The sequence below is a fragment of the Equus caballus genome, chromosome 22 (assembly GCF_041296265.1).
Source record: "Equus caballus isolate H_3958 breed thoroughbred chromosome 22, TB-T2T, whole genome shotgun sequence".
NCBI classification, from domain to species: domain Eukaryota; kingdom Metazoa; phylum Chordata; class Mammalia; order Perissodactyla; family Equidae; genus Equus; species Equus caballus.
The window spans coordinates 49,073,316-49,098,158 of record NC_091705.1 but is presented as its reverse complement, the minus strand read 5'-3'; the positions used below and the strand labels follow the sequence as shown (position 1 = coordinate 49,098,158).

Genomic DNA, 24,843 nt, shown 5'->3' with positions numbered 1-24,843 from the left:
TTTCACTTTCTTGATATTGTCTTTTGAAGCACAAAAGTTTTTAATTTTGATGATGCCTAAGTTGTCTCTTTTTGTTTTCATTGCTTGTGCTTTTGGTGTCATATCTAAAAAGCCGTCACCCAATCCAAGATCTGTGCCTGTGTTTTCTTCTAAGAGTTTTATAGCCTTTGCTCTCACATTTAGGTCTTTGATCAATTTTGAGAGAATTTTTGTGTCTAGTGTAAGATATGGGTCCAGCTTCATTGTTTTGCACATGGTTATCCAGTTTTCCCAGCACCATTTATTGAAAAGACTGTCCTTTCCCCATTGAATCATCTTGGCACCCTTCTCAAAACTCATTTGACCAAATCTGTCAGGGTTTATTTGTGGGTCCTCTATTCTAGTCCATGGTCTGTATGTCTGTCCATATGCCAGTACCACGCTGTCTTGATTATTATAGCTTTGTAGTAAATTTTGAAACCGGGAAGTGTGAGTCTTCCAACTTTGTTCGTCTTTTTCAAGATTGTTTCAGCTATTCTGAATCCCTTGAATTTTCATACGAATTTAAGGATCAGTTTGTCAGTTTCTGCAAAGAAGCCAGCTGGGCGTTTGGTAGGGATTGTATTAAATCTGATATACCAGTGGCATCAGGGAAATGCAAATGAAAATCATTCTGGGAGGTATTGCCCTCTTAACAATATTCGGTCTTCCAATCCACGAACATGGGATATCTTCCCATTTATGTGGGTCTTAATTTATTTCAACAACGTATTTTAATTTTCAGAATATGTTTTGTACTTCTTTTGTTAAATTTACTCATGAGTATTCATGGAATTATTTTCTTAATTTCATTTTTCTTTTATTCATTGCTGCTGTGTAGAAGTATAATTGCTATTTGAATACTGATCTTGTGTCCTGCAACCTTGCTGAACTCCTTTATTAGTTCTAATAGTTTTTCGTGGCATTCTCAGGATTGGCTATCCTACAAGATCATGTTATCTGAAAATAGAAGTAGTTTTCCTTCTTCCTTTCCAGTCTTGACGTCCCCTGTTTCATTTTCTTGCCTAATTGTCAGCCTCTTTGTTTACAGATGGGGCTCGGAGAAGACAAGTGACTTGCTGGCTTGCACAGTTGGAGACTGGTGGTTGAGACTGAAGCCCTGCTGGGTGGAACTGTCTGCTGCCTCCCTGGCCCTTCCTTCCCACCCAGGTCCATGGCCTCTTGCTCCCACGCCTTTCCCTGGAGTCCTGTGAGATGAAGGCCTGGTATGGCCATGAGAATGGGTAGGCCCCAGGGTGCTTTGACATTTCTAGTAAAGCCTGTAGGGACCGCTTTTTCCCCCAGTGGGACCCTTTGGAGTCTTATGACCTCAATGGCCTCCCACTGGGAGACGCTGACCCTCACTTGTCAACAAATGGCGGGCCAGATCCTCAGTGACTTACAGCAAAATCAGATCCCTCGTCAGATATGGCTCTGCGAGATGGAACTCTCAGGAGCGCTGGTCAATTCTGTGCCTGAGCCAGTGCGCTGTCTCCCCCTGGAAGCCACACCAGGGTCAGAAGGTGACCTGACTCTGAGCCTGGGCAGGCAGGAGTCAGCAGGTGCATGTGACAGCCTGATACACCCCTCCCTTCAGGGCAGTTGGACAGCAGTAGAGTCCAGCCCAGCACCCCTCTGCCTTCCTAGGAGAGCCTTTCCTGGGGTCCTGCAGACCCCCCACCCTCTTTCAGCACATCCTGCCCTCCTGCTGAGTCCAGGGCAGAAATTCCCAGTGTTCCCAGAGGTGGTACCGAGGTCAGTGGGATTGAAATGATGTATGCAGGTGGTTGTGGGAGATGGGCCAAGGGTGCACTGTGGGAGGGAACCCCCTCTGGGAGAGCTCAGAGGGGCGTCTCGTGCTATGGAGCCCAGAGGCCCAGACTGCCCTGAAGCAACACCCCCAGAGTTTGAGCACTGCTGGTGTACCGGGCATGGCAGCTCCGGGGGCAGAATCTGGGATCTGTCAGCTGCAGCCTTAACCAGCTGGGCGTGCTGGGTGGTCCCATGAGCATGGGGAGCCTCGGGCTCCCCTCCAGCACCCCTCCCTGGGCTCGGTGTACCTTCTACGACAGCACATGCCGTAGGAGCTAAAGCTGGTGTTGCTGTCACTGCGTAGTTCTGTGCCACAGTCCTGTGCTCCCTTCCAGAGAGTGTGGCAAGCCTGGAGTGGGGAGGAAGGGTCCTGGACCCAGATGACAAGGCACAAGGCACGGTCGCAGACACCATCGCATTTAGCCTTCGACACACCTGCTGAAGCAGGGCTGTGCAGATAAAGAAACTGAGGCTTCACTGGCCGTTTCATGTCCTGCCTGGGGCAGCCCAGAGCCAGTCGAGGGACTGTCCCAAGCTGCACCCCCACCCCAAAGCCTGGCTCCAGGAGGGGACTAGGAGGGGACACAGGAGGTGGCTGCACTACTGGGGGTGCCCAGGCAGGCGGGGAGGGAGCCTTCTGCTGGTGGGCAGGAATCCTCTCCCCTTAGGGCTGTTCTCCCCGCTCCTGAGCCTGAGCCCCCTCTGGGCTGTCCTGGCTGGCGCCGTTCCCTCCTGGCCCACTGGGGCTGGCAGTTTTCCACAAAAGGGGTCCCACAGCCCTCACTTCTCCCATCCTCTATGCCCACGCCCTGTACTCATCCCTGCCCCCTGCACCAGCCCTCCAGGCCCTCCTTCTCACTGTCTGGGTCCCCTCAGGCCAGCAGTAGGGGGTCAGATAACGTCCTCACTCCCCTGCCCCAAACTGGGGCTCCCCTCCTCTTAGACTCAAATCCAGACCCCGGAGTCCCTGCATATTCCGACACTCCCACCTCCCTAATATCTGCCCTCTGTATATCCCTCCCACCTCTCTTACGCCCTGCCTCCCATCTCCTTGACGCTGGTCCAGCCATACCAGCCTCCTGGCTGTCTCCCACCACCTCCCTGTCTGCATTTGTCATCTGACCCTCACCTCTCTTCTCACCCTTCAGGACTCGGCTCAAATGTCCCCACCTCAGAGGGCCCCCCTGTGCCCCTCCCTCACCAGGCCAGTCCTCATAGGTCTCTGTCTGCCCTCTTCCTAGGGCTTATCGCCGCCGCTCTCTGAGGGCGTTCCTTTGTCTGCCTCCTCCCCGTCCCCACAACTGACTGTAAGGAAGGCAGAGGGCCTGTGGGTCTTGCTCATTTTCAATGTTTGGTTCAACAGACGTTGCTGACCATCTGCTCCGTGCCAGGTGTTGTGCCATGGGCTGGGAGAGATGTGGGAGGGAAACCAGGCTGGGCTGCCCTTCTGGAGCATCCAGTGGAGAGAGGGAAGGAGTGGAAAACAACCTGGTGCTAGGAAGGTAGGGTTGAACTTGTGTTCATCCACCCGCCCATCCGTCCACCCGTTCATCCAACCCGTCTGTTTGTTCATCTACCCGTGCACCTATCCAACCTTCTTTCCTTCCATGCGTCCATTTCTCCACTCATCCATCTGCCCATCTATCCATTAATTCATTTATCTATCCTTCCATTCACCCATCCATCTGTTCTGTCTGTCCATCCATCCACGCACTCACCTATCCATTCAATCCACCCACCCATCTGCCTCTGTCTATATGTTCATCCATATCCGTCCTTCTAGCCGTCTGTCCATTTATTCATTCATCCATTAATCCACCCAACCACCCACTTGTCCATTCATTCATATTATTCATTCATATATTTATTCACTCATATATTTATTGTGTGCCTGCCACATGCCAGGCACTGTGTTGGGTGCTGGAGACACTCTAGTGAGAAAAACCTGAGGAGCTCTGACATGGAGCCCACATAGCTGGCAGCAGAGCTGAACATTACACATGCCAACATCCAGGAGCTTGTTACTGGGGGACAGGTCACTTGAAGGGAAGGTGCAGCCAGCAGGGAGAGGGTAAAAAGCAGGGTGGGTCCTGCTCCATCAGAGACCATGAGAAGGCTTTCCTGGGGAGGTACCAGGTGTGATAGGGCTTCTGCCGGCCTCCACTCTGGGGACACTCACCCTTGGAGCCCAGGCCCCGTGCTGTGAGGAAGCCCAGCCACAGAGAAACCGTGTGGGGAAGCTCCGAGGCCCCCTAGCCAGCAGCAGCCATCCAGTGACTCCGGCCCCAGCTTCTGCATCTTCCGGTTGAGGCCTTGATGTGGTAGACCAGAGACAAGCTGTGCTCCCTCTGCCGTGGGAACTCCTAATGCAGAATCTGAGAGCCAAATAAACCACTCCCACTTGGGGTGATTTGTTATGCATCCACGTAACCAGGCCTGGTGCTGTCCTGTGGGTACAGATGACCTGGCCCTGGGGAGTCCTCGACAGAGAGCAGCAGGCAATCTTAGGAGAGGGGGTCTCCTCATCCGCTTGCCCTCAGCCTACACGCTCCCCCGTTCCTCCTGAACGTGCAGGGACTTTGCCTCCTGGGCCTGAGAGGAGGCAGCAGGCCACTTAGCTCGGCTCCCGCAGGCCACCAGCAGGTGCAGATCCCCTGCAACTGGACTGTCCACTCCCCAACCTCTACCTTTTAGGGCCTTTGCTCAGCCCATGGTCCTGCCTGGAAAGTCAGCCCCTCCTCTCTTCCTGACCGATTCTGCCCACACTTCCAGGTTGATCCCTGTGCCCACACTCCCACCTCTTCCAGGAAGCCCTCTCTGACTGGAGTCCACAGTGACCTGTGTTTCTGGGAAACTCCAAGAGAATTCACTGGATGAAGAAAGTGATATTTTTCACCCTCGTATGCATTGAATGACTTTACTGTGTTTACTGTGTTTGGTTTTGTTCCAAAGTGGTTTGGCTTCCTTAGGTTGCAAAAAGTAGAGTCTGAGTGTGTGAATACATCACTCCTTGGTTACTGACTGTGTGCCTGGCTGAGGCCAAGCCCTTACTCCTCCCCCTCCCCCCGCCTCCTCCCCGCTCCCTGGAGGGCTCTCTTCCACGGGCCTCCCTGACCTTCCCTGCCTTCCTCTTCTTGCTGGCGCTCCTTCTAGTCTCCTGTCACTTCCTTCTGGGGCCTCAGCGCTCTGCCCTGGCCTGGCCATGTCCACACTCACTGGCTGATCCCACTGGACCCTGGCCTCTCCTGTGGGCTGCTGACCTGCGCAGCTCCCTGGCCTCAGGCTCCCGGTCCACCTGCCCTCAGCCTTCCCCCCAAGTGGGCGTGGCCCAGACAGAATCCTGATGTGTCTCCAACACACCCTCCCGTTGTCCCATCCTCCCATTGTCCATCTCTCTCCAACATCCCATCATCCAGTTGCTCAGGCAGGAGCTATCCACCGCTCTCTCTTTCTCTCACACCCGAGGCCAGAAAATCCTGTTGCCCTGAATTTCAACATATTCCAGAATCCTCTGCTGGCGTGCCTGGAGGAGCCTCCGGCCTGGTCTCTCCCTCTGCGTGTCTCCCTACCACTTCCTCCTTCCGAAGCACCGAGAGCAGAGACTCAGGGCCTACACCCTGTGTCTGCCCAGCTCTCCCCTTCCGCTGGTCCCCCAGGTTCAGCTAGGCCTCTGCATCTTCTCATTTGCTGTTCCCACTGCCTGGATGCTCTTGCTCCAGGCCCCTAATGGCTCCACCCTTCCCTCTCTGTTCTGATGTCATTTTCTCAGACAGGCCATCCCAGCCACTGGCCACCCTATGAAATGGCAAAGCAGCCCCTCCTGGCAGGGCCTTGGGTCCAAGGGTCACAAACTCACTAGTGGGAAGGGCCATGGGATTTGGAGAGCATATTTCCTGGGGGGGTGCGGGGGGGGGGGGCTGTTGCCCCAGACCTTTTAAAATTTTTTTCCTGAGGAAGATTAGCCCTGAGCTAACATCCATTGCCAACCCTCCTCTTTTTCTGGTTGAGGAAAATTAGCCCTGAGCGAACATCTGTGCCAATCCTCCTCTATTTTTTGGTATGTGGGACATGGCCCCAGCATGGCTGGTGAGTGCAGTGTCTGTGCCTGGGATCCGAACCCACGAACTTGGGCCACTGAACTAGAGTGCACAGAACTTTAACCACTCAGCCACAGGGCCAGGCCCAACCCCAGACCATTTTTTAAAAATTAAAGTAAATATTTTTTTTTTACAGATAAATACATACGAAAATTCAGTGAAATTTTCTCAGGAAAATTCCGTGGCTTCTCGAGAAGACATGGTTTTAAATGCCCTGGGCAGGGGCCGGCCCAGTGGTGCAGCGGTTAAGTGCACTCATTCCGCTTCTTGGCGGCCCTGGGTTCTCTGGTTTGGATTCTGGGTGTGGACATGGCACCACTTGGCAAGCCATGCTGTGGTAGGTGTGCATGATGGGAACAGCAGATTAGAAACGGCGATGGTAGGGTCTCCCCACAAAAGTGCCTTTCAGACAAGTCCGGACGGAAGGGGTGGCTTCCAGCTTGACCTAGCGCAGCGGGACCCCCCAGGAGGATCACAAAGGGACATGGTGGCATCCTGTCTCCCTCAGCTAGAACACAGGTGGCTGGGTGGCACCAACAGATAACCAGGGGAAGCCAGAGGGGCTCCAAGTCCAGAAGGCCAGGCAGCTCTGACTGCGGGCATGGGGTTGGCTGAGAACAGGAAGGGCAGTTAAGAGTCTTTCAAAGGAACACTTTGACCCCAGACCCAGGCCAGGAGGCTGCTTGTCCCACATGGGCTGGCAGAAGACTGGAGGTCCAGGGCTGCTCTTAGAGGTCAGTGCCAGAAAGCTCTGGGGTTGGGGGTCCAAGTACAGCCAAGTGCAAGAGTGAGGCACCCAAGAGAGGAACAGGGAGATGAGTTCACAGGCTTATCCCTAGAGGTGACCTTGGCCCCTGACCCTGCTCATTCCCAGAATGCTGGCAGCCAGGTGTGTCCCCCAGGCGGGAGACCAGAGGATTCTGAAGAATTGGACTGGCCTCTCAAGACCTCTGGCCAAGTGCCTGGACCCTGCTCCTTCACCTGACAGGCCCAGCCTCACCCACGCAGCCACACTGCTTCATGTCGGCACTTGTGTGCCTCTTGTGAAGACCCGGGGACCACGAGGATCACCAGACCCTCGAAATAAGAGCATCTAACACAAAAGATGGATTTACACCTACCAAAATATAAGAGTCTGGAGGAAACAGAAACAGTGTGGAGAGGAAGAGAATATAAAAAAGAGAACACCACCAGAGAAATGAGAGAAAATATTGCATCCATGACCTAAGAACAGGAGGCTACAAAAAAGGAACAGGCAGGGGCCGGCCCAGTGGTGCAGCGGTTAAGTTTGCACATTCTGCTCCTGTGGCCTGGGGTTCGCTGGTTCAGATCCCAGTTGCGGACATGGCACTGCTTGGCAAGCCATGCTGTGGCAGCCATCCCACATATAAAGTAGAGGAGGATGGGTATGGATGTTAGCTCAGGGCCAGTCTTCTTCAGCCAAAAGAGGAGGATTGGCAGCAGATGTTAGCTCAGGGCTAATCATCCTCAAAAAAATAAATAAATAAAATATAAAAAGGAAACAGGCAGAGGATAAGAGAGAGCTCTTTTTTATTTTTTTAAAAATAGCAAAAATGAAAACTCAATCAAGATAAATTTCCCATAAAGTAGAAAAAATGAAAAATGGGAGAGAAAACAGAAAATTAGACCATCAGTCTAGGCGCTCTAATGTGCAATTAATGAGTTCCAGAAAAAGAAAACGGAAGAGAGAGCATCATTGAGCAAATTTACCAGGCAACGTGCTAAAACAGAAGGATGGGAAGGGCTGAAGGAATGAAAGACCTGACCCGGGTACAGCGTTGTGAAATTGCCAGAACCTGCTTTTCGTTGCAGAATGTCTACAGCAAATCTCAGGAGGGCCGTGTAAAGTCATCTGCAGGTGACAAGGGACTCCAAGCACTTCTCTCAGGAAGCTGCTGGAGGGCACACAAGGAGTGAGTGGGGCCCCAGGAAATGGGATCAACCCCAGAGGGGCTCAGGGAGCCTGGAGAGCTAGTGTCCGGCGGGAGGCAGAATCAGGGTGCCCGAGAGAGGCCCTGGGGAGAATGGGGCCGAGGATCGTCATCTGCTTCCCCTGGGTGGCAGGGTGGCTGGAACATGCCTCCCTGAGTCCCTGGAGAGGCTCAGGGATGGAAGGAAGCCAAGCACAGAAACTGGACCACAGGAACAACTGACACCAGGATAGCTGAGGCATGGGCTCGCCAGGTTTGCAGGCACAGGGACCCCCCACCCCCACCCCGCAACCAGGTTGTGAGCAGAGGAAACGAGTGGGTAGGGGGCACTGGGAAAGCGCAGACCCCTCATGTTGCTACACAAGTTTAATCACTAAACATTAGGAAATCTCCAGAGACAGCTTGGAGATGGGGGGTCCTGTAGGGGTGGGAAGAGGGAGCAGGGAGGGCTCTGCTTCCTCAGGATGCTCTTGGCTCCAGATGCAAATTATGTTTTAAAAGAATTGGGAGGATGGTAGTCCATCCATGCCCTGTCCCCCTGCGGAAGAGTCATCTGTTGTGTCTGAGGGAAAGGAGTGCTGGTGGCTACAAGAGGTGGGCCCGGGGCACCCGAGGGAGGGTGGGCCCTGCTGTCCAGATGGGATGCAGATAGTGAGGATGGACCTGCACAAGGCTGCTGCAGCCAATGGCGCTGGATCCGCAGATCATCGAGCCATCAATTCATTCAATAAGTGGTTGATTGAGTAATTCTCCCAGTAATTGATGCATTTATCACACAGACATCCATTGAGCACCTTCCACATGTGAGACCCTTGCTAGGTGATGGGGATGGAGCCAGGATCCAAAGTCCTGTGACACCGGTAAGCTGGTGGGAAGGCGGCAATCACCAGTCGGTGTGGTGGGAGCATTGTAGGTGGGGGCTGGGAAGCATGGTGAGGGCTCCCACCTCTGTCCAGCAGACGTCCTCTACCTTGCCACAATTTGGACTTACCTGGGGCTTAGAGTCCACCTCCAGGGAGCCTGGTTGATTGGCCTGGGTGGGGCCTGGGATGGGGACTTTCCAAAGCTGCGAGAAGGTTCTAAGCGGCACTCAGGGACACGAACCACAGGCCTAGGGCGAGCCAGGGAGGGCTTCTGGACAGAGTGAGACTTTAGGAGGAAGGAGGGGGCGGGGAGCAGGGGCTGGGAAGGACCTGAGCTGAGGGACAGCTGGGGAAGGCCTGGGCTGAGGAAGAGGGTGTGAGAAGGACCCTGGAAGAGGATGCCGCAGCAGCCTCTGAGCCCACTGGAGGGACAGCTCCAGTGGGCACCTGTCCGGGAGGCGGGCAGTTGCTCTCAGATGCCTGGTGGTGTGAACTGAGGCTTGCTGGGATGACCCGTAAGGGCTGTCGGCGGGGTGTGCATGTGATCTGAGGGTTTCCAGGTGAAGAGCATGCTTTTGGGACTTCCTTCCTGGCTACCTCCTTGGCTTCCTCCCTGTTCCGGACAGTGGCTCCTGGATTGGGGCGGGGTGACCAGGGGAAGGTGCATGGAGGCTCAGCAGGGCCGGCTACCTGCCCAAGACCCCTGGGCCGGCCGGCAGAGTCGAGGGCCAACCCAGGGGCACCAGCCTCCACCACAACATGGAGAGAGCTCGGTTCTGGAGAAAGCTGGTTGGTTCTGGATAAAATGCTGAGCACCTTCATCTGCTGCAGAATGACACCCTCACCCCACAGTTCTCTTCTGTTTCAAACTCTCAGCCGAAGGGACTCATTCACCCTCACCTCTCGTTCTTTCTGGAAGACAAGGATTTTTTTGTAGGGGGAAATGTACTGAAACAAGAGTGCTCTTGTCCTCCCATTTTCTTTCCCACAAGGCTTGGCTGGAAAGAAGCGCAGTGGGTGTCCCCATGTCCAGGGTCATTTCCTGGCTGGGTAAAGCGGGCCCTGCCCATCTCACCTCGGGTGGGAGAAACTGTCAGAGAACCTGTGACCGAATGAGTGGCTGGCTGAGAGCAGGCCTCCCCCACTGCCACCTGGATGTCCAGGCCACCCTTCTCTGGAGCCTCACACTCGTTCCTCCCAGAGTCCCCTCCTGGATGGCCACCAGGATGGTCTGGGCGCTGACTTGGCTGCCGGGGCCCTGCCAGCCCTGGCCTGTCCTCTCGCTGGCCAGCCGTTCACAGCAGCCCTGGCGCCATGACCCAGCTTCCCACTCTGGGTCACATGCAGCTGGGCTCAGCGAGGTCAGAGGGTCCCAAAAGGGAGGACGAAAATGGCCCGCCTCTGTTAAGGATGAAGCCTATGCCTGTCCTAAATTGCCACCAGCCCCTCTGTTCTGCCCAGTTTGTCCAGCAGTCGTCAATGCCAGGGGCCTGTTCCCGGAGAAGTCTTGCAACAACTGTGTTTTGCTTGGGCTCCAAATTACCCATCACTTCACCCCTCGGGGCGACAGGCGGCTGAACATCAGAGTGGCAGCAAGCAGGGGAGCCCCAGCTCAGGGACAGCTGAGAACCCATACCAGTCACCAGCTGCAGTGGGCACAGGAATGTTGATGAGACTACTTCTGGGTATGTCCCCAAAAGAACGGAAAGTAGGGGCCTGATGAGACATTTGCACACCCATTTTCACAGCAGCATCATTCATGATGGCCAAGAAGTGGAAACAACCCAAGTGTCCGTCAATGGAGGAATGGATAAGCAAAATGTGGTCCATTCACAAATGGAATATTATTCAGTCTTAAAAGGGAAGGAAACCCTGACACCTGCTACAGCATGGACGGACCTCGAGGACATTATGCTGAGTGAAATCAGCCAGTCAGAGAGAGACAAATACTGTATGATTCCACTAGGATGAGGTATCTAAAGTAGTCAAATTCTTAGAAACAGAAAATAGAATGGTGGTTGCTGGGGTGGCGTGGGGGGGAGTGGAGAGTCGTTTAATGGGTATAGAGTTTCAGTTTGAAAAGTGGAAAAGATGAATAAGTGAAAAGATGAAAAAGTTCTGGAGAGCTATTGTACAACAATGCAAATGATTTTGACAGTACTGAACTGTACACTTAAAAATGGGTAACATGGTGAATTTTGTGGTATGTGTTTTTTTACCACAACTAGAAAAAAAAAAAGATGTCGATGGGAGCAGATAGCTGTATTGGAGAGAGCCCTGGCTGGGAATTCAGGAAATTCGGATTTTGGTCCACATTCTCCCTTTTCTGGTGGCCTTAGTCAAGTCACCTGCTGTCTCTGGGCTTGGTTTCCTTCTCCTACAGAATGAGGGGTTTGTTTTAGGCTTTCCAGTTCAGAAAGCTGAGTGTGCACAGATGAGCCTGCCACAGTCCCTCATTGACTTTCACTCAAGTGTGACATTTACAAAAAAACTACACACATCAACACATTCTCTCAAACCAAACACACCCCTTTGATGCCACTGCATGAACAGACCACCATTTATTTATCCATTTACTGCTGATGGACATTTGGGCTGGTTCCAGTCTGGGGTGACGGTGACTGGTGCTGCTCTGACCATTCCAGCACTTCCCCTGGTGCACACAGGACTTGTTTCTGTTGGGTACACATGGGGGAGAATTGCTGGGCAGTTACATGGCTTTAGCAGAAATTGCCAAACAATTTTCAAGGTGGTTGAACCAATTCCTACTCCTATCAGCGGTGCTTCTCTTCCTCGAAAACTAGATGGAGTGGGTCCTTTTTTTTCTTAAAGATTTTATTTTTTTTCCTTTTTCTCCCTGAAGTTCCCCGGTACATAGTTGTGTATTTTTAGTTGTGGGTCCTTCTAGCTGTGGCATGTGGGACGCCGCCCCAGCATGGCCTGATGAGAGGTGCCATGTCTGCCCCCAGGATGTGAACCAGTGAAAGGAGTGAGTCCTTTTGAGTTGGTTTTTCTGGTGGGTCCGCAGTGGGTTTAATTTGCGTTTCGCTGGTGGCCGATGAGGACGAGCACCTTTTCACACCCCAGTTATCCTGTCCATCAGGAGTGATGCGCCTGTTCTAGTCTTTTTCTATTTTTCTGTACTGTGCTTATCTTCTTCTACTTTGTGGACTGCAGTTCCATTCTTTTTTTCTTTTTTTGAAGGATGATTAGCCCTGAGCTAACATCTGCTGCCAATCCTCCTCCTTTTGCTGAGGAAGACTGGCCCTGAGCCAACATATGTGCCCATCTTCCTCTCTTTTATATGTGGGACGCCTACCACAGCATGGCTTGCCAAGCGGTGCCATGTCCACACCCGAGATCCGAACCCGCGAACCGCAGGCCGCGGAAGCGGAACGTGCGCATTTAACCGCTGAGGCACCAGTCCGGTCCTTGTTCCATTCTTTTAATTGTCTCTTTCGATGAGAAGTTCTTAATGTAGTCCAACTTATCAATTTCTTCTCTTTGTAGAGTTTACCACTTTTTGTGCTTATTTTAAAAAATCTTTACTTACTGCAAGATTATAAACATGTTTCCTTCTAAAGGTTTTATTATTTTACCTTTCACATTTAGATCACCAATTCAGCTGGAACTGATTTTTCTGCATGGTGTGAGGTTTGGGTCTAGATTTATTTTTCACTCTTATGGGTAGCCAATTGACCAGCACCAATTATTGAAAAGACCATCCTTTCCCCATTGCAAGGCATTGTCCCTTCTGTCATAAATAGGTTGACTATGTCCATGAAAATTTTTCTGGACTCTTTATTCTATTCAATTAGCCTATCTATCTGTTCTTGCACTGATACCCCACTGTCTCAATTGCTGTAACGGTCGTGATATCTGGTAGTGTAAGTTCTCCCGTTTTGTTCTTCTTCAAGATCACCTTGGCTGTATTTGACCTTTTGCATTTCTGTACGGATTTTAGAATTAGCATGTCAGTTTCTGAGGGAAGCATTGTAAACTATGCATTGCTTTAATTGCAGCCCACACATTTTGATATGTTGTATTTTCAGTACTATTCAGTGCAAATTATTTTCGAATTTCCCTTGTGATTTTTTTGACCAGTGGATTACTTAGATATTTCCATATTTGGGGTTTTCATAGCTATCTTCTTGTTACCGATTTTAACTTAATTCCAGCGTAATCAGAGAACCCATTCTGGATGATTTCCTTTTAAGTTTATTGAGACTTGTTTTATGGCCCAGTGTTCAGTTTATCTTGCTGGATGTACTACAGGCAATAGAAAGGAGTGTGTTGGGGTACTGTGATAAATGTCATTAGGTCAAGACAGTCTGTACTGTTGGTCACATCATTTGTGTCCCTACTGAGCTTTTTGACCATTTGTTCTATCCATTGCTGAGAAACGGGTGTTAAAATCTCCAACAATGACTGTTGAATTATCTATTTCTCTGTTTAATTCTGTCAATTTTTGCTTCAAATATTTTGAAGCTGTTTTGAGGCACACAGCAATTTACGGTTTTTGTCTTCTTGTTGAGTTACCCATTTCTCATTAGGCAGCGTCCCTCTTTCTCTCTGACAGTCCCGTGTGTTGAAGTCCATCTTATGTGACGTTGTTGTTGCCTCTGGAGCCTGGTTAGGCTTTCTGTTTGCATGACACATGTTTGTCAAGTGCCTCTCCTGAAGAGAGCACGTGGCAGAGTCTTGCTTTTTTATCCTTTTAATTGAAGTGTTTAATGCTCACCCTTTCATGTGACGATGAATTGGTGGGTTTTAGGTCCGTTGTCTATTTCAGTTTGTTCCTTCTAAAATGTCCTCTTTTGCTTTCTTTTAGATTATTTGAATATTTTTTAGCATTCCATTTTAGTGTATCTGTTGGATTTTCAGCTATCTCTTTGTGCTATTTATTTTAGAGGTTGCTCTAGGGATTACAATGCATATCCTTAACTTTTCAGTCTTCTTCGAGTTAATACTGTATCAATTCTCATAAAATGTAGAACCCTTTCAATTTTATAGGTCCATTTTTTTACTGTAGTTGTGTGTATTACATGTATATACAACAAAAACCCCACAATTCAATGTTATAATTTTTGCCTAGATATATATATTTTAGAGAAATTAAGAGGAAAAATAGTCTTTTATATTTATTCAGGTATTAAACATTTCTGATGCGTTTCATTCTTTCCTGATGATCAAGTTTCTATCTGGTATCATTTTCCTTCAGCCTGAAGAATTTCCTTTAGCACTTTTTGTAATACAAGCCTCCTGGTGATGAATTCCCTTAATTTCCTTTCATATTAACATGTCTTTATTTACCCTCATTCTTGAAAGCATTGGACATTCTACCGCAGGTCGACAGGCTTCCTTTCACTGCTTTCAGGATGTTGTTCCACTCTCTTCTGGCCTCCATAGCTTCTGAAAAGCAGTCATCAGCTGTTGAGTCTCCGTTCCCTGCGTGAGATATGCTTTTCTACAGCTACTTTTTAAAGATTTGTCTCTTTACATTTGGTTTCCAACAATTTGACTGTGATGCATGGTTTTCTTTGATTTTATCTTAGTTGGGGATTGTGGAACTTCTTCGAGTAGGAAAATTTATGTCTTTTGCCAAATATAAGAAAATTCCAGAAATTATTTTTTTCAATTGCTTTTCCCTGCCCCATTGTTTCTCTCCTCTCTTTTTGTAATTTCACTTACACATATGTAGACATTTTTATGTTGTCCCTTTAGGGACAAAGATCCCTTAGGCTCTTTTTATTTATTCCCCACTGTTTCTTTTTCAGATTGAATACATTCTATTGATATATCTTAAAGTTTATTTATTTTCCACCATCATCTCCACTCTTCTGTTAGGCCCATCCACTTAACTTTATGATATTAATTTTCACTTCTAGAATTTCCATTTTTAAAATATAGTTTCTAGTTCTCTGTTTTGATTTTTTAAAAAACCTTTTTGCTTCTTAAAAGCATATTTCCCTTTACATGAAAATTGTAGTTATAATAGTTACTTTAAAATCCTTGCTTGCTCCATCATTAGGGTCATACCAGGAATCAAGCTCTTTTACTTTTTTTTTGAGAATGGCTAATATTCTTTTCTTTCCTTCTTTTTCTCCCCAGTAATTTTATTGAGATTATAATGGTTTATAACTTTGTGTAATTTTGGGTGTACAATATTATTTATCAGTTTCTGAATGGACTTTATCATGCTCACCACCAGTAGTCTGATTTTTGTCCATCACTGCACATCTGTGCCCCTTTACCTCTTTTGCCCACCCCAACCCCTCCCCTCTGGTAACTACTAATCTGTTCTCTTTGACCATGTATTTGTTTATCTTCCACATACGAGTGAAATCATGCAGTATTTGTTTTTCTCTGTCTGGCTTATTTCACTTAACATCATACCCTCAAGGTCCATCCATGTTGTTGCAAATGGGACGATTTTGTCTTTTTTTAATGGCTGAGTACTATTCCATTTATATTCTTTTTCTTTGTATAGTGAGTAATTTTAGATTGTATCTTGGACATTGTGTTATTTTGTGTTGACTTTGGATTCTCTTATATTAATTCAAAGAGAGTTGATTTTAGTATTTTTGTGTTTGTGTTAGCCAAAGCAGTTGACCTGGTGGGGCTCAGACTGTAAACACCGTCCCTTGGACAGCAGCTCAGATCTCATCCCAGTTCTTTCATTCTCAACCAAGGTGCCTGGAGTCTACCCATGCCTGTGCTCCAATGTCACCTACAGATTTAGGCCCAGTCAATACACAGAACTTGGGTCTCCCCTTCTCTCGCTCCTTCCTTTCTGGGATGCCCCCATACTTCCCTGAGGGTGTCAGTGTCTCAACTCTGTCTCCTAGCTCTTGAGGCAAGAAAGACTGCAGGTGTTTTGTTGGCCCTGCACGGCATGGACTGTGGCCTGTCCTTAGGCTAGAAGCTGTGAGAACAGGCAGCTCACCTGGCTGTCCCCTTCTTCTAAGTGTTGCCTCCTCTCCAGCATCTGCCGGCCTCTGCGCATGCTGGCGGCTCCAGGTGAAGGTTGTTTTCTATTTGTCTAGTGTTCAGAGCGCCGTCCTGGGGAGGGTCAGTTCCGCAGCAGTTTACTCCGCCATACTGGAAACGGGGCCCAGCTTGTCAGCTTCTGTGAAAAACCCTGCTGGGGTCTGGAAAACTGTTTTGCATCAAATTTGTAGGTCATGTTGGGGAGAAATGACGTTTTTACAATATTGAGTGTTCTGTTTCTTCAACTTGGTCTATCCCGCCATGTATTTATTTCTTCTGCAATTTCTCTCAATCTTGTTTTACAATTTTCTCTCTATAGGTCTTGCACTCTTTTTTGTTACTTTTATATCGAGGTATTTGGTTTTTTGATGTTTTTGTAGATGGTCTCATTTAAAAAGTTTAAATTTTTACATCTTAACTGGCATCTAGTGGTCAGTGCCTAATATCTTAGCTTTATACACCCCGCCCAAACAATTAATGCTTACTAAAGGAACGTTACCAACGATGAAGCGGTGGCTCGCTGCACCTCCACCACACCTGCGGTGAAGCTGGAGGTTCTCATGAGGGGGGTTTTCAGGGATTGGGGCTTGGGCTTTACAAACTGAGCATGTAAGCTGAACGAGGGGCAAGTTATGTTAGGAATTAGCCAAAGCAACAAGCAATTCTAAGTAACCATCTAATGGGCATCCTGCTTAGAAAACGGAGCCTGGCAGCATCACAGCTTTCCAGGGAAGCGGGGTCAAGATGCCACCAAGCTCCTCTCACTTGATAGTAAGGCCGTTTCTTGCTTGCTGGGGTGGTGAAGGGGACACCACAGGAGACTGACCTGCTGCAGTAATGTCGGGACAGGGAAGTTCCCACCTGAACTTTGACATAAGCTCCTCTCCGAGCTAAACTAGTAAAACTCATCCTCGCTGGCTGTAGTGAGCCATTTGTGGGAGTCGGCCAAGACTGCTGTAAATGAGTCACTCGAGTTTGCAGACAGGCCCCCTCCCTCCAGATCTTGGTCAGTCTTGGAGAGGAAGCAGGCCTGACACTGACCATAATTTAGGAGTGGACGTCTAATCCGTGGTGTCCTGCCACGCTTAGAGAGGCCGTATGGACGCAGGGGTCGGTCAGCTGTGGCAGTCTGGAAAGAGCAGTGCGGGTGTCTGTCAGCTTGGGTTTCGTTCCACCAGGAAAGAGACCTTGGGCTACTGACTTAACCTTCCCAAACTTCAGTTTCCTCACCTGCAACACAGGCTCGGCTGGCACGGAGGGAGTGTTCAAGGCATCAGTGTGGTTACTACTGGTGGACACTCAAGCACATTTGAGCATTGTCACTTTCTTGGCAAGGCAGAACAGGGAGGGGACTGTCTTGGCCAGTGGACTCCACTCCAGACCCATCAGGTTGCAGGCTGCTGTCTCATGCTCCAGCCTCTTTTAGCTGTGTGCGGGGCAAAGGGGCCAGTCAGACTGATGAGTGCCTTCTGACTGATGTGTGAGGTCTTCTCCCCAAAAGTGGACAAGCTGGTCATGGTGTAGTGGGTTGAATAGTGTCTCCCCCAAATTCATGTCCACCCAGAACCTCAGCATGTGATATTATTTGGAAATAGGGTCTTTGCACATGTAATTAGTTAAGGATCTTGAGATGAAATCTTTTGGATTTAAGGTAGGCCCTAAATCCAATGACTGATATCTTCATAAGATGAGAGGATGCAGAGAAACACACAGAGGAGGAGCCATGTGACTAGGGAGGCAGAGAGTGGAGTGATGCTGCTGCGAGCCAAGGAATGCCTGGAAGCTGGAGGCGGCAGGAAGGATCCTCACTTAGAGCCTCTGGAGGGAGTGCGACCCTGCTGACATCTTGGTTTTGGACTTCTCGCTTCTACAACTGTGAGAGAATAAATGTTCAAGTCCCCAAGTTTGTGAGAATGTTATGATGGCCCTAAGAAACAAATGCATCTGTGTTTACAGATCAGTTATGTGTTCATGAGTTTGTCCCTGGGATGGGGACCCATTCTTGACCCTGGGCACATCCTGCTGAGTCTGCAGTGCTCAGTGCTGCCAGCGGAGGGAGGGGGGTGTGGGGGTGTGGGAGCTTGGGGGTGGTCACCCAGGTGAATGGGACTCTGGGAACCGGGCCCGGGGTCACCAGCTGCAATCTAGCTGCATGTCTCTTAAAAAAAACAAAATCGTTTTGTTATGTAGTATCTCAGGCAGACAACAAAAGCATCGGAAACATAACGAACACTGCATATCTCTCGCAGCGAGAGCAACGCCGAAATGATTGACTCTTGGTTGTTTATTCTTTTGAGTGTGCCTATGCTTTCTCTGTTTTATTGAAAAGACAACACATTACTTAATACACTTAAAAGGACAGGACCTTGCACATCTGCAGGGCCGCAGGTGGCGAGGACGTGCTGTTGCTGGGTTCTGCCATTTTCACTTGCAGCAAACATTCTCCCACGTTTAAACGTGGTGTTTATATTTGCACTCATTTTCATCCCCCCTTGTTGCTTTTTATGCTAGGTGGAAAGTCATAACTGCTTGTGGCAACAAGCAAAACCACACAGATAATCGAAGAAAACCCGAGTCCCAGCACAACCAAGGTAGACGGAGTGGCGGAGCCAGGGGGCTTCCTTCCACGCCCCCCGTTCACTCGGGGTGGGCCGTGCTCTGGAGAGCACCAGCCCAAGTGGAGCTGCTGAAGCTGTCCTTAGCTCCCACCTTCCCCTGGGGGTGCACAGACCCCCACTCCCGGCGCCCCGGGGAGAGTTGGGATGTTGGAGGTGGTTGGTTCACACTCAACCTCCCACGCTTCCTGCTGGATGGAGGGGGGCCCCCCGAGGACTCTAGGGGTGATGTCAGCACCACTGCCGGGAAGAGGCGCGGGGAGCCGGTGAGAAGAAAAGCGAGCCCTCCCCGCACGCACCGAGGACGCATGCGCCCAGCTTTCGGAGGCCAGGGGCCTACACCGGGCTGGAGGGGTCCTGGTGGGCCTTCAGAGAACTCAGGGAGGCCCCGTTCCGTGGGGGTGTGGGAGCGGCCTGAGACGGCACCGCCGACCTCGCCTTCCTGAAGATCTGGGCGATGCAGCGGGGCGGGCTGAGGGCGGGGCCTCCCCGGTGACGCGGGGCCGGCGGGGCCTCGGAAGCCGGGCGGCGCTTTCTGAGGCATCCAGGGCTGTGCCTGTGGCACGCCGCTTGCTCTTGCACCCCGGCTCCAATCTGAGTGTTTCGGGGGTGCAGACTATGGTATCCCCCTGTTCCCCACTACAGACGTGGCACGTGGGGCAGAGGTGGGCCTGCTGACACTTTTGGTTGACCTCCTTTAAAGTTATCTAATCACTTGTCGACCCTGAAAGATCGTGAGATTGTACAGGTAACTCCACACTTCTGCTATGGTTTCAACACCAGGCCGTCCGCCGGCTGCGCTCAAGGCGCCGTGGAGACGGGGCGCAGGCGCGCGGGCTCGGTCCCCCACCGCAGCGCTCTGTTCCAGGCCTCTCCTTCCCCCGCTGCAGGGCACTGAAGTTCAGGTGCAAAATGCCAGCTCCGTTCGCAGGATTCCTCCGGACACTCCCCCCGGGGGAGGCACCTTTCCTGGGCTCCAATCCCGCTGCTCGGCACCCAGAGCCCGGGAGGAGGGGCGCGCAGGCTGGCGAGGCAGGAGTCAGCGGGCGGGAGGGCTCCCGGGCCCGCGCGGGCCGCCCCGGGAGGTCCGCCCGCGGGGCCAGCGCGGGGTCAGCCCCTCCGACGTCAGCGCCCCGCCCGCGGCGCGCAGGGCTGTTGTTGTGGCCGCGGCGGTTCGGCAGGAGCCCGGTCATGTGACCGCGTCCCCGGCGAGGCCTGAGGCCAGCAGGCCCTCACTTCTCTGCGGGCTTCCCAACAAAAGGGAGAAAACCACCGCTAGAAATGTCCTGGAACGCCAGCTTTTGCTTAAAACAAAAAACGGACAGAGAGCGAACTGTACTGAAATATCTCCATAGAGAAGGTGCTCGTAAACGTTATTTCAGAGAACTTACTTTATCAAAAGGAAAGAATAGGAAAATAAGGAACACAGAAAGACCTCCAGATCGGGCTGCTCCCTGTCGAACTACGGGTCCCCGACAGGCGCTGTCGCTTCGCCTAATAATTCACAAGACACTCGTGTCGGGTCCGCGCGGCCGGAGGAGACGGCGGGCACGCTGGGTGCTGCGGGGCTGACGCAGCCCGGGCACACCGGGTCCCCCCGCGGCCCTCGCCCACAGCGCGCGCCCGAGGGGAGGCACGCTCACTGCCCCGCAGGCCCGTCCTCGGGCGACCGGGGACCGGCGGCCGGAGGGCAGACTGCGCTCGCCCCGCCCGGGACTCCGAGCCCCGCGCCGCCCCCGCCCCCACGCCCGCGGGGAGCTTCCCTCCTCCTCGCTGCCGCGGACCCCGGGCCCCGAGCCCGGCCTCGGCCAGCGCATCCCCGGGCGCCGGGTCCCCGCAGGCCGCGGTGCGGAGGGGCCTCGGGCTCTGAGAGCACGGCCTCCCTCGCCCGCCCGCCCGGTGCTGCCGTCAGCTCCGGCCGCAGCCATTTTGGAGCGAGCGAGACAAAGAGCGAGTCATCGCCGCCGCCCCCCATAAGGCCACGGCCGAGGTCCCCGCCCGCCGCGCCGCCCCAGCGTCGGCCCCAGGCCCTCCCGGCGGGCCGCACCCCCACGCCCCGTCGGCCCGAGGGCGCCCGCCGCCCGCTCGCCCGCCCGCCGCACCCCGTCCGCCCGCCCGCGCCCCGGCCTCTGCCGCTCGCAGCCATTGGCCGCGCCTTTTAAGTGCGCGCCGCAGCCAATCGCTGGGCGCAGGGCGGCCGGGCGGGGGGCGCCGCGGCCAATGGCGAGGCGCCGGGCGGCGGGCGGGGGCGGGCACGCCGCCGCGCCTGCGCAGCGCGCCGCCGCCGCCCTCCCCCCGCGCCGGCCGCCCGCGCCCCCCGCCCGGCCACCGCCCCCGCCCCGCCCGGCGCGCGCCGCCCCCCGCCCGCCCCCGCGCCCGCCCGCCCGCCCGCCAGCCCGCCCGCCCGCGCGGAGCCTCCTCCCCGCCCAGCGCCGGCCGAGCGGCGGCGGCGGCGGGCCGAGGAGGAAAGATGGCGGCGGGCTCGGATCTGCTGGACGAGGTCTTCTTCAACAGCGAGGTGGACGAGAAAGTGGTGAGCGACCTGGTGGGCTCGCTCGAGTCGCAGCTGGCGGCCAGCGCGGCCCACCACCACCACCTCGCGCCCCGCGCGCCCGAGGCGCGGGCCGCGGCCGCCGGCGCGCTCGGGAACCATGTCGGAGCCGGAGCCGTGCCGGCCGAGGGCGCGCCCGCAGCGGCGCCGGAGCCGCCCCCCGCAGGTAGAGCGCGGCGCGGCCTGAGCGCGGGCGGGCGCCGGCCGGGCCCGCGTCCTCACCGCGCCGCCCCGCTTGTCCCCGCAGGGCCCGCCGCGAAGCTGAGCGCGCTCGAGGCCGGCGCGGGGCCGGGCGCCGGGGCCGGGGCCGGGGCCTGCGCGCCGGGAGCCGGGGCCGCGGCCGCGCCCGAGCCCGCCGCCAAGCCCGCCGCCCGCAACGGCCCGCCCGGCGGCCCCGGCGCCGCGCAAACTTTGAATGGGAGCGCCGCGCTGGGGAACTCGCTCCGCGCCGCCGCCGCACCTGCTGTCAGCCTGCTCCACAACGGGCCCGCGCCCGCGCCGCCGCCGCCCAAGCCCGCCGCCGCCACTGTCATCCAGACGCCGCCCTTCCTCGGCGCCCCCGCCGCGCCCGCGCCCCGCGCCCCCTCGCCCCCAGCGCCCGCCGCGCCCGCCGCGCCCCCCGCGCCCGCCGCCGCCCCGCCGCCGCCCGCCGCCGCCAGCCTGGCCCGGCCGCCCGGCCACCCGGCCGGACCCCCGGCGGCCGCGCAGAACGGCGGCAGCGCCGCGCCCCCCGCCCCGGTCCCCGCGCCCCCCGCGCCCGCGCCCCCCGCCCCCGCGCCCGCCGCCAACAGTCAGCCCGGGCCCGCCGCGGCGCCCGCGCAGGTGGCCAAGGCCGACTCGCCCAAGACCGCGCTGCCGCCGGCGCCCCCGCCGCCGCAGACCCTGGCGGCCAGCTGCCCGGCCGGCGCGGGGGCCGGCATGATCCTCGGGCCAACTATGCAAGGGGCGCTGCCCGCCGCCGCCGCCGCCGGCCTCCCGCCGCCGGCCCCCGGCACCCCCACCGGGCTGCCCAAGGGCTCGGCCGGCGCGGTGACCCAGAGCCTGCCCAGGACGCCCTCGGCCCCCGCCAGCGGGATCCGGGCCACGCTGACGCCCACGGTCCTCGCCCCTCGCCTGCCGCAGCCGCCTCAGAACCCGACCAACATCCAGAACTTCCAGCTGCCCCCAGGTGAGTGGCCGCGCCGGGCGGGGCTCTGCTGCCCCAGCCGGGAGTCCAGGAAGTTGTGGGCCCGGCAGGACGCTGAGGTCACGGTCTTGCACAGGCCTGCAGCGTGCCGGGGTGCACCTCTGCTCGGGTGCGGGAGAGTCCTTTGAGTGTGTGTGTGTGTGCGCGCGCGCGTGCGAGGGTGGCGGCGTGCCCGGCGTGATGCGGCAGCGGGGGTCTCTCCTCGTGCAGGGTTGGCTGCAGCGCCGACTTTGCACTGCAAAGTTTCTCTGCCACTGCTCGCACTTGGGCGGGTTCTCTTCTCCTCTCCTGGCCGGGTGTGCCCCTGCCCCTTGCTCCCGTGTGGAGAGCAGTAGCAGCAGGAGCTCCCGGGGACAACTCAGTGGGTTATACATAGGATGTGGGGACTAGCTTGGGTCCAAGGTTTTCTTCCACGTGGTGTCTCCTGGTCTCTGGGATCACATATGTGGCTGTGTCCTCAGTGAACTCTCTTGCTTCTTTATTACCCTGGGCTGGGATAGGTGTCCCCTTCTGCTGCTGAGTTAGGGAACCCCCCCCCCCACCGGTGAGATCAGGCAGAGTGACGCCTCTCCTTGAGGCTGGGCACGTCTGCATGGAAAGCTTCCGCTTCCCTGCTAACACCGGGATGGCAGAGATCCCAGGTGAGCCTTGGAGGAATCCTGGGCACACACCCTTCCTGGTCTGTGTCCTTGCCTCAACTCCGGGCTCTGCGGTGGCATTTCAGTGCTTCCCAGAGCCACAGTGTTGTTCAGCAGTGTTATCGCTCGGAGGATGCCCGTTACTGTGCTCCTCTGAGGTCAGGGGTGGGCATGTGCGCTCCGGTCGCTGGGTCTCCTGGAGGTATGGATGCTGCAGGATCGCAGGGAGCCAGCGGCCCGCAGCCTCTGTATTTGCCACTTTCAGTTGGCTGTCATCTTGGCAGTTCTTTAGGGTTGTTCGAGTTTGATGGTGAAAGGGTCCCCCACGGCACAATGTGTCATGCTGCTTTGTTTTGGGATTCTTAGGCGAGAGGAACTTTAGCACGTGAGGCACCCTGTTTTCTGTTCTATCTCCTCCACCTCAGCTGCGTGGACTGCCTGCGGGTGCTGAGCTTCTGGAGAGCTCCTCCCTGGCTCTGTAGTAACATGTGCTGCTGTAGCGGCCGCTGCGGTGGCAGTAGTGGAAACGGCACCTCCCGTGTCCCCTCGTGCTTTCCGAAAGGAGGGATTGGCCACTGGAAGAATTTCGTTGTCTTGCGGAGGAGAGGTTTCCCTGTCAGAGTCCGTGGGATTCGGGACTGACGGTGGAGCCTGGCAGGAATCTGTTCCTACGAATAGGAAAAGGTTACAGCCAGAAACAGTGTTCTGGGGGTGGTAGTGGGGGCTGCTGTGCTGTGAGGAGGAGACGGCGATGGGAAATGAGTTACCTAAGAGGAACTGAGGTGTTCCTTACAACACGTTTTGTTTGTTTTTGAGTTTGTAGGTGTGTTTTATTGAAGCTTCTGTTTTGCTCATTATGTGTGTTTTGACCTTTTAGTGGAAAATATGGCTGATCTTCAGTAACATTTAAAAGAGGGAATTCATGGTCGTAGCATGTTATGTAAACCGGTCCGGTGCTCTGACCCATCTGTAAAATGCCCTCAGCGGCCCTGCGCGGCTCAGCACTTGCCTTACACACAGCACAGCAGGGGCGCTTCCCCGCGCTGCACTTTTGTTATTTAAAACTGCTGTGAGCTTGTCAGGGACTCTGGGAGGCCGGTCGTGGCCTGGCTGGCAGGGGCGTGTGTGAGGCCTGCAGGTGTGGCGCTTTGGGGTTGCCTGGGTGCCTTTGGTCTGAGCCTCATTTCTTCTGGGGCTGGAAAGGGGCGTCTCTGCCGTCTTTGTCAGGAGTGACCCTGGAGTCACTTTCATCTGCTTTTCTGATGTCAGTGTTAGGGATGTCTGGATGTGACAAGTAGACAACTCTTTGGAAAAAACTGTAAAAACACTGACTCTTTGCATGAGTTCTCGTGAGTCTTTGTGTTAGTCTCATGTATGTGAAAGCAGAGAACAGCTCGTGTTGACGTTTGGGTGACAAATGTTGAGAGCTGTGCTTTAAAAGGGGCCACATGCTTTCTAGAAAATAAAAGATTTACATTTATCTCTTCATATCCCCTCCATTGGCTGATGAGGAACACTGATTATGTTACTTCATTTTAATAACAATAGAAGCAAAAAAAGTATAGTTAAAACTACTCCCAAAGCTGTGTAGTTTAATTCTGTAAATCAAAATGCCAGATCATGAATATTGTAGCTACATGGTACCATTGGTTGATCAGGAAATAGTAAATCCTTCTAGTTGATGTTTCCTCTTCACTGAAATCTTTCATCATAAAAATGTATAAAGTGGAGGCAGAACTAACTTACAGAAATGACTATTGCTTGGTGAATAACTCATTCTTGTTACAATTCAGTGATTAGGGGCGGGCAGGGTTTTCAAAGCCACACATAGGTGTCAAGTGAGATAACAGACTGTTGGCAATTGGAGCCTGTGTGAAGAGGCTCACCCCTCCCAGTGCTTTCCTCCGGTAGGTCAGTTTTGAGGGTGGGAGAGGAGAGGGATGGAGGTCTCCCTGAGGTCTCAGCAAGGGCGGGGCTTAGGCCTGGCGTGTTTCGTTCTGACAGCCGACTGTAGCTCCTGTTGAGTTTGGTTTTAGCAAGCTCAGTCTTAGTCTTCTTTGTCAGGACAGTTTTATAAAGAGATGTTTATGTTATTGTAATTAACGTGCTCCTGTGAAGGTA

The 24,843-nt window shown here is 53.8% G+C and overlaps 1 protein-coding gene and 1 long non-coding RNA gene across 5 annotated transcripts in view; both read left to right on the top strand.

The window, feature by feature from the left end:
• The first annotated feature begins 3,194 nt into the window (after positions 1-3,194).
• Positions 3,195-17,692, top strand: LOC138920172 (uncharacterized). Of its 3 annotated transcripts, none has more exons than XR_011430904.1 (4): positions 3,195-3,332; positions 7,761-7,861; positions 8,659-8,739; positions 17,384-17,692. It is a non-coding gene; the product is annotated as an uncharacterized lncRNA (long non-coding RNA). The 3 variants fall into 3 exon arrangements; XR_011430905.1 differs by lacking the exon at positions 17,384-17,692 and adding an exon at positions 10,491-10,938; XR_011430903.1 differs by lacking the exon at positions 17,384-17,692 and adding an exon at positions 9,369-9,468.
• Positions 17,693-20,728: 3,036 nt separating this feature from the next.
• The window catches only part of TAF4 (TATA-box binding protein associated factor 4), a 75,726-nt gene continuing 71,611 nt past the window's right edge, over positions 20,729-24,843 (top strand). Inside the window, exons 1-2 of one of the 2 annotated variants that reach the window (XM_070247484.1) lie at positions 20,730-21,064; positions 21,146-22,066. In XM_070247484.1, the coding sequence (XP_070103585.1) occupies positions 20,818-21,064; positions 21,146-22,066 (1,168 nt within the window). In that variant the 5' untranslated portion in view covers positions 20,730-20,817. Of the gene's footprint in view, positions 22,067-24,843 lie in introns of both variants that reach the window. The other variant, XM_001490975.5, reaches the window with a different exon arrangement.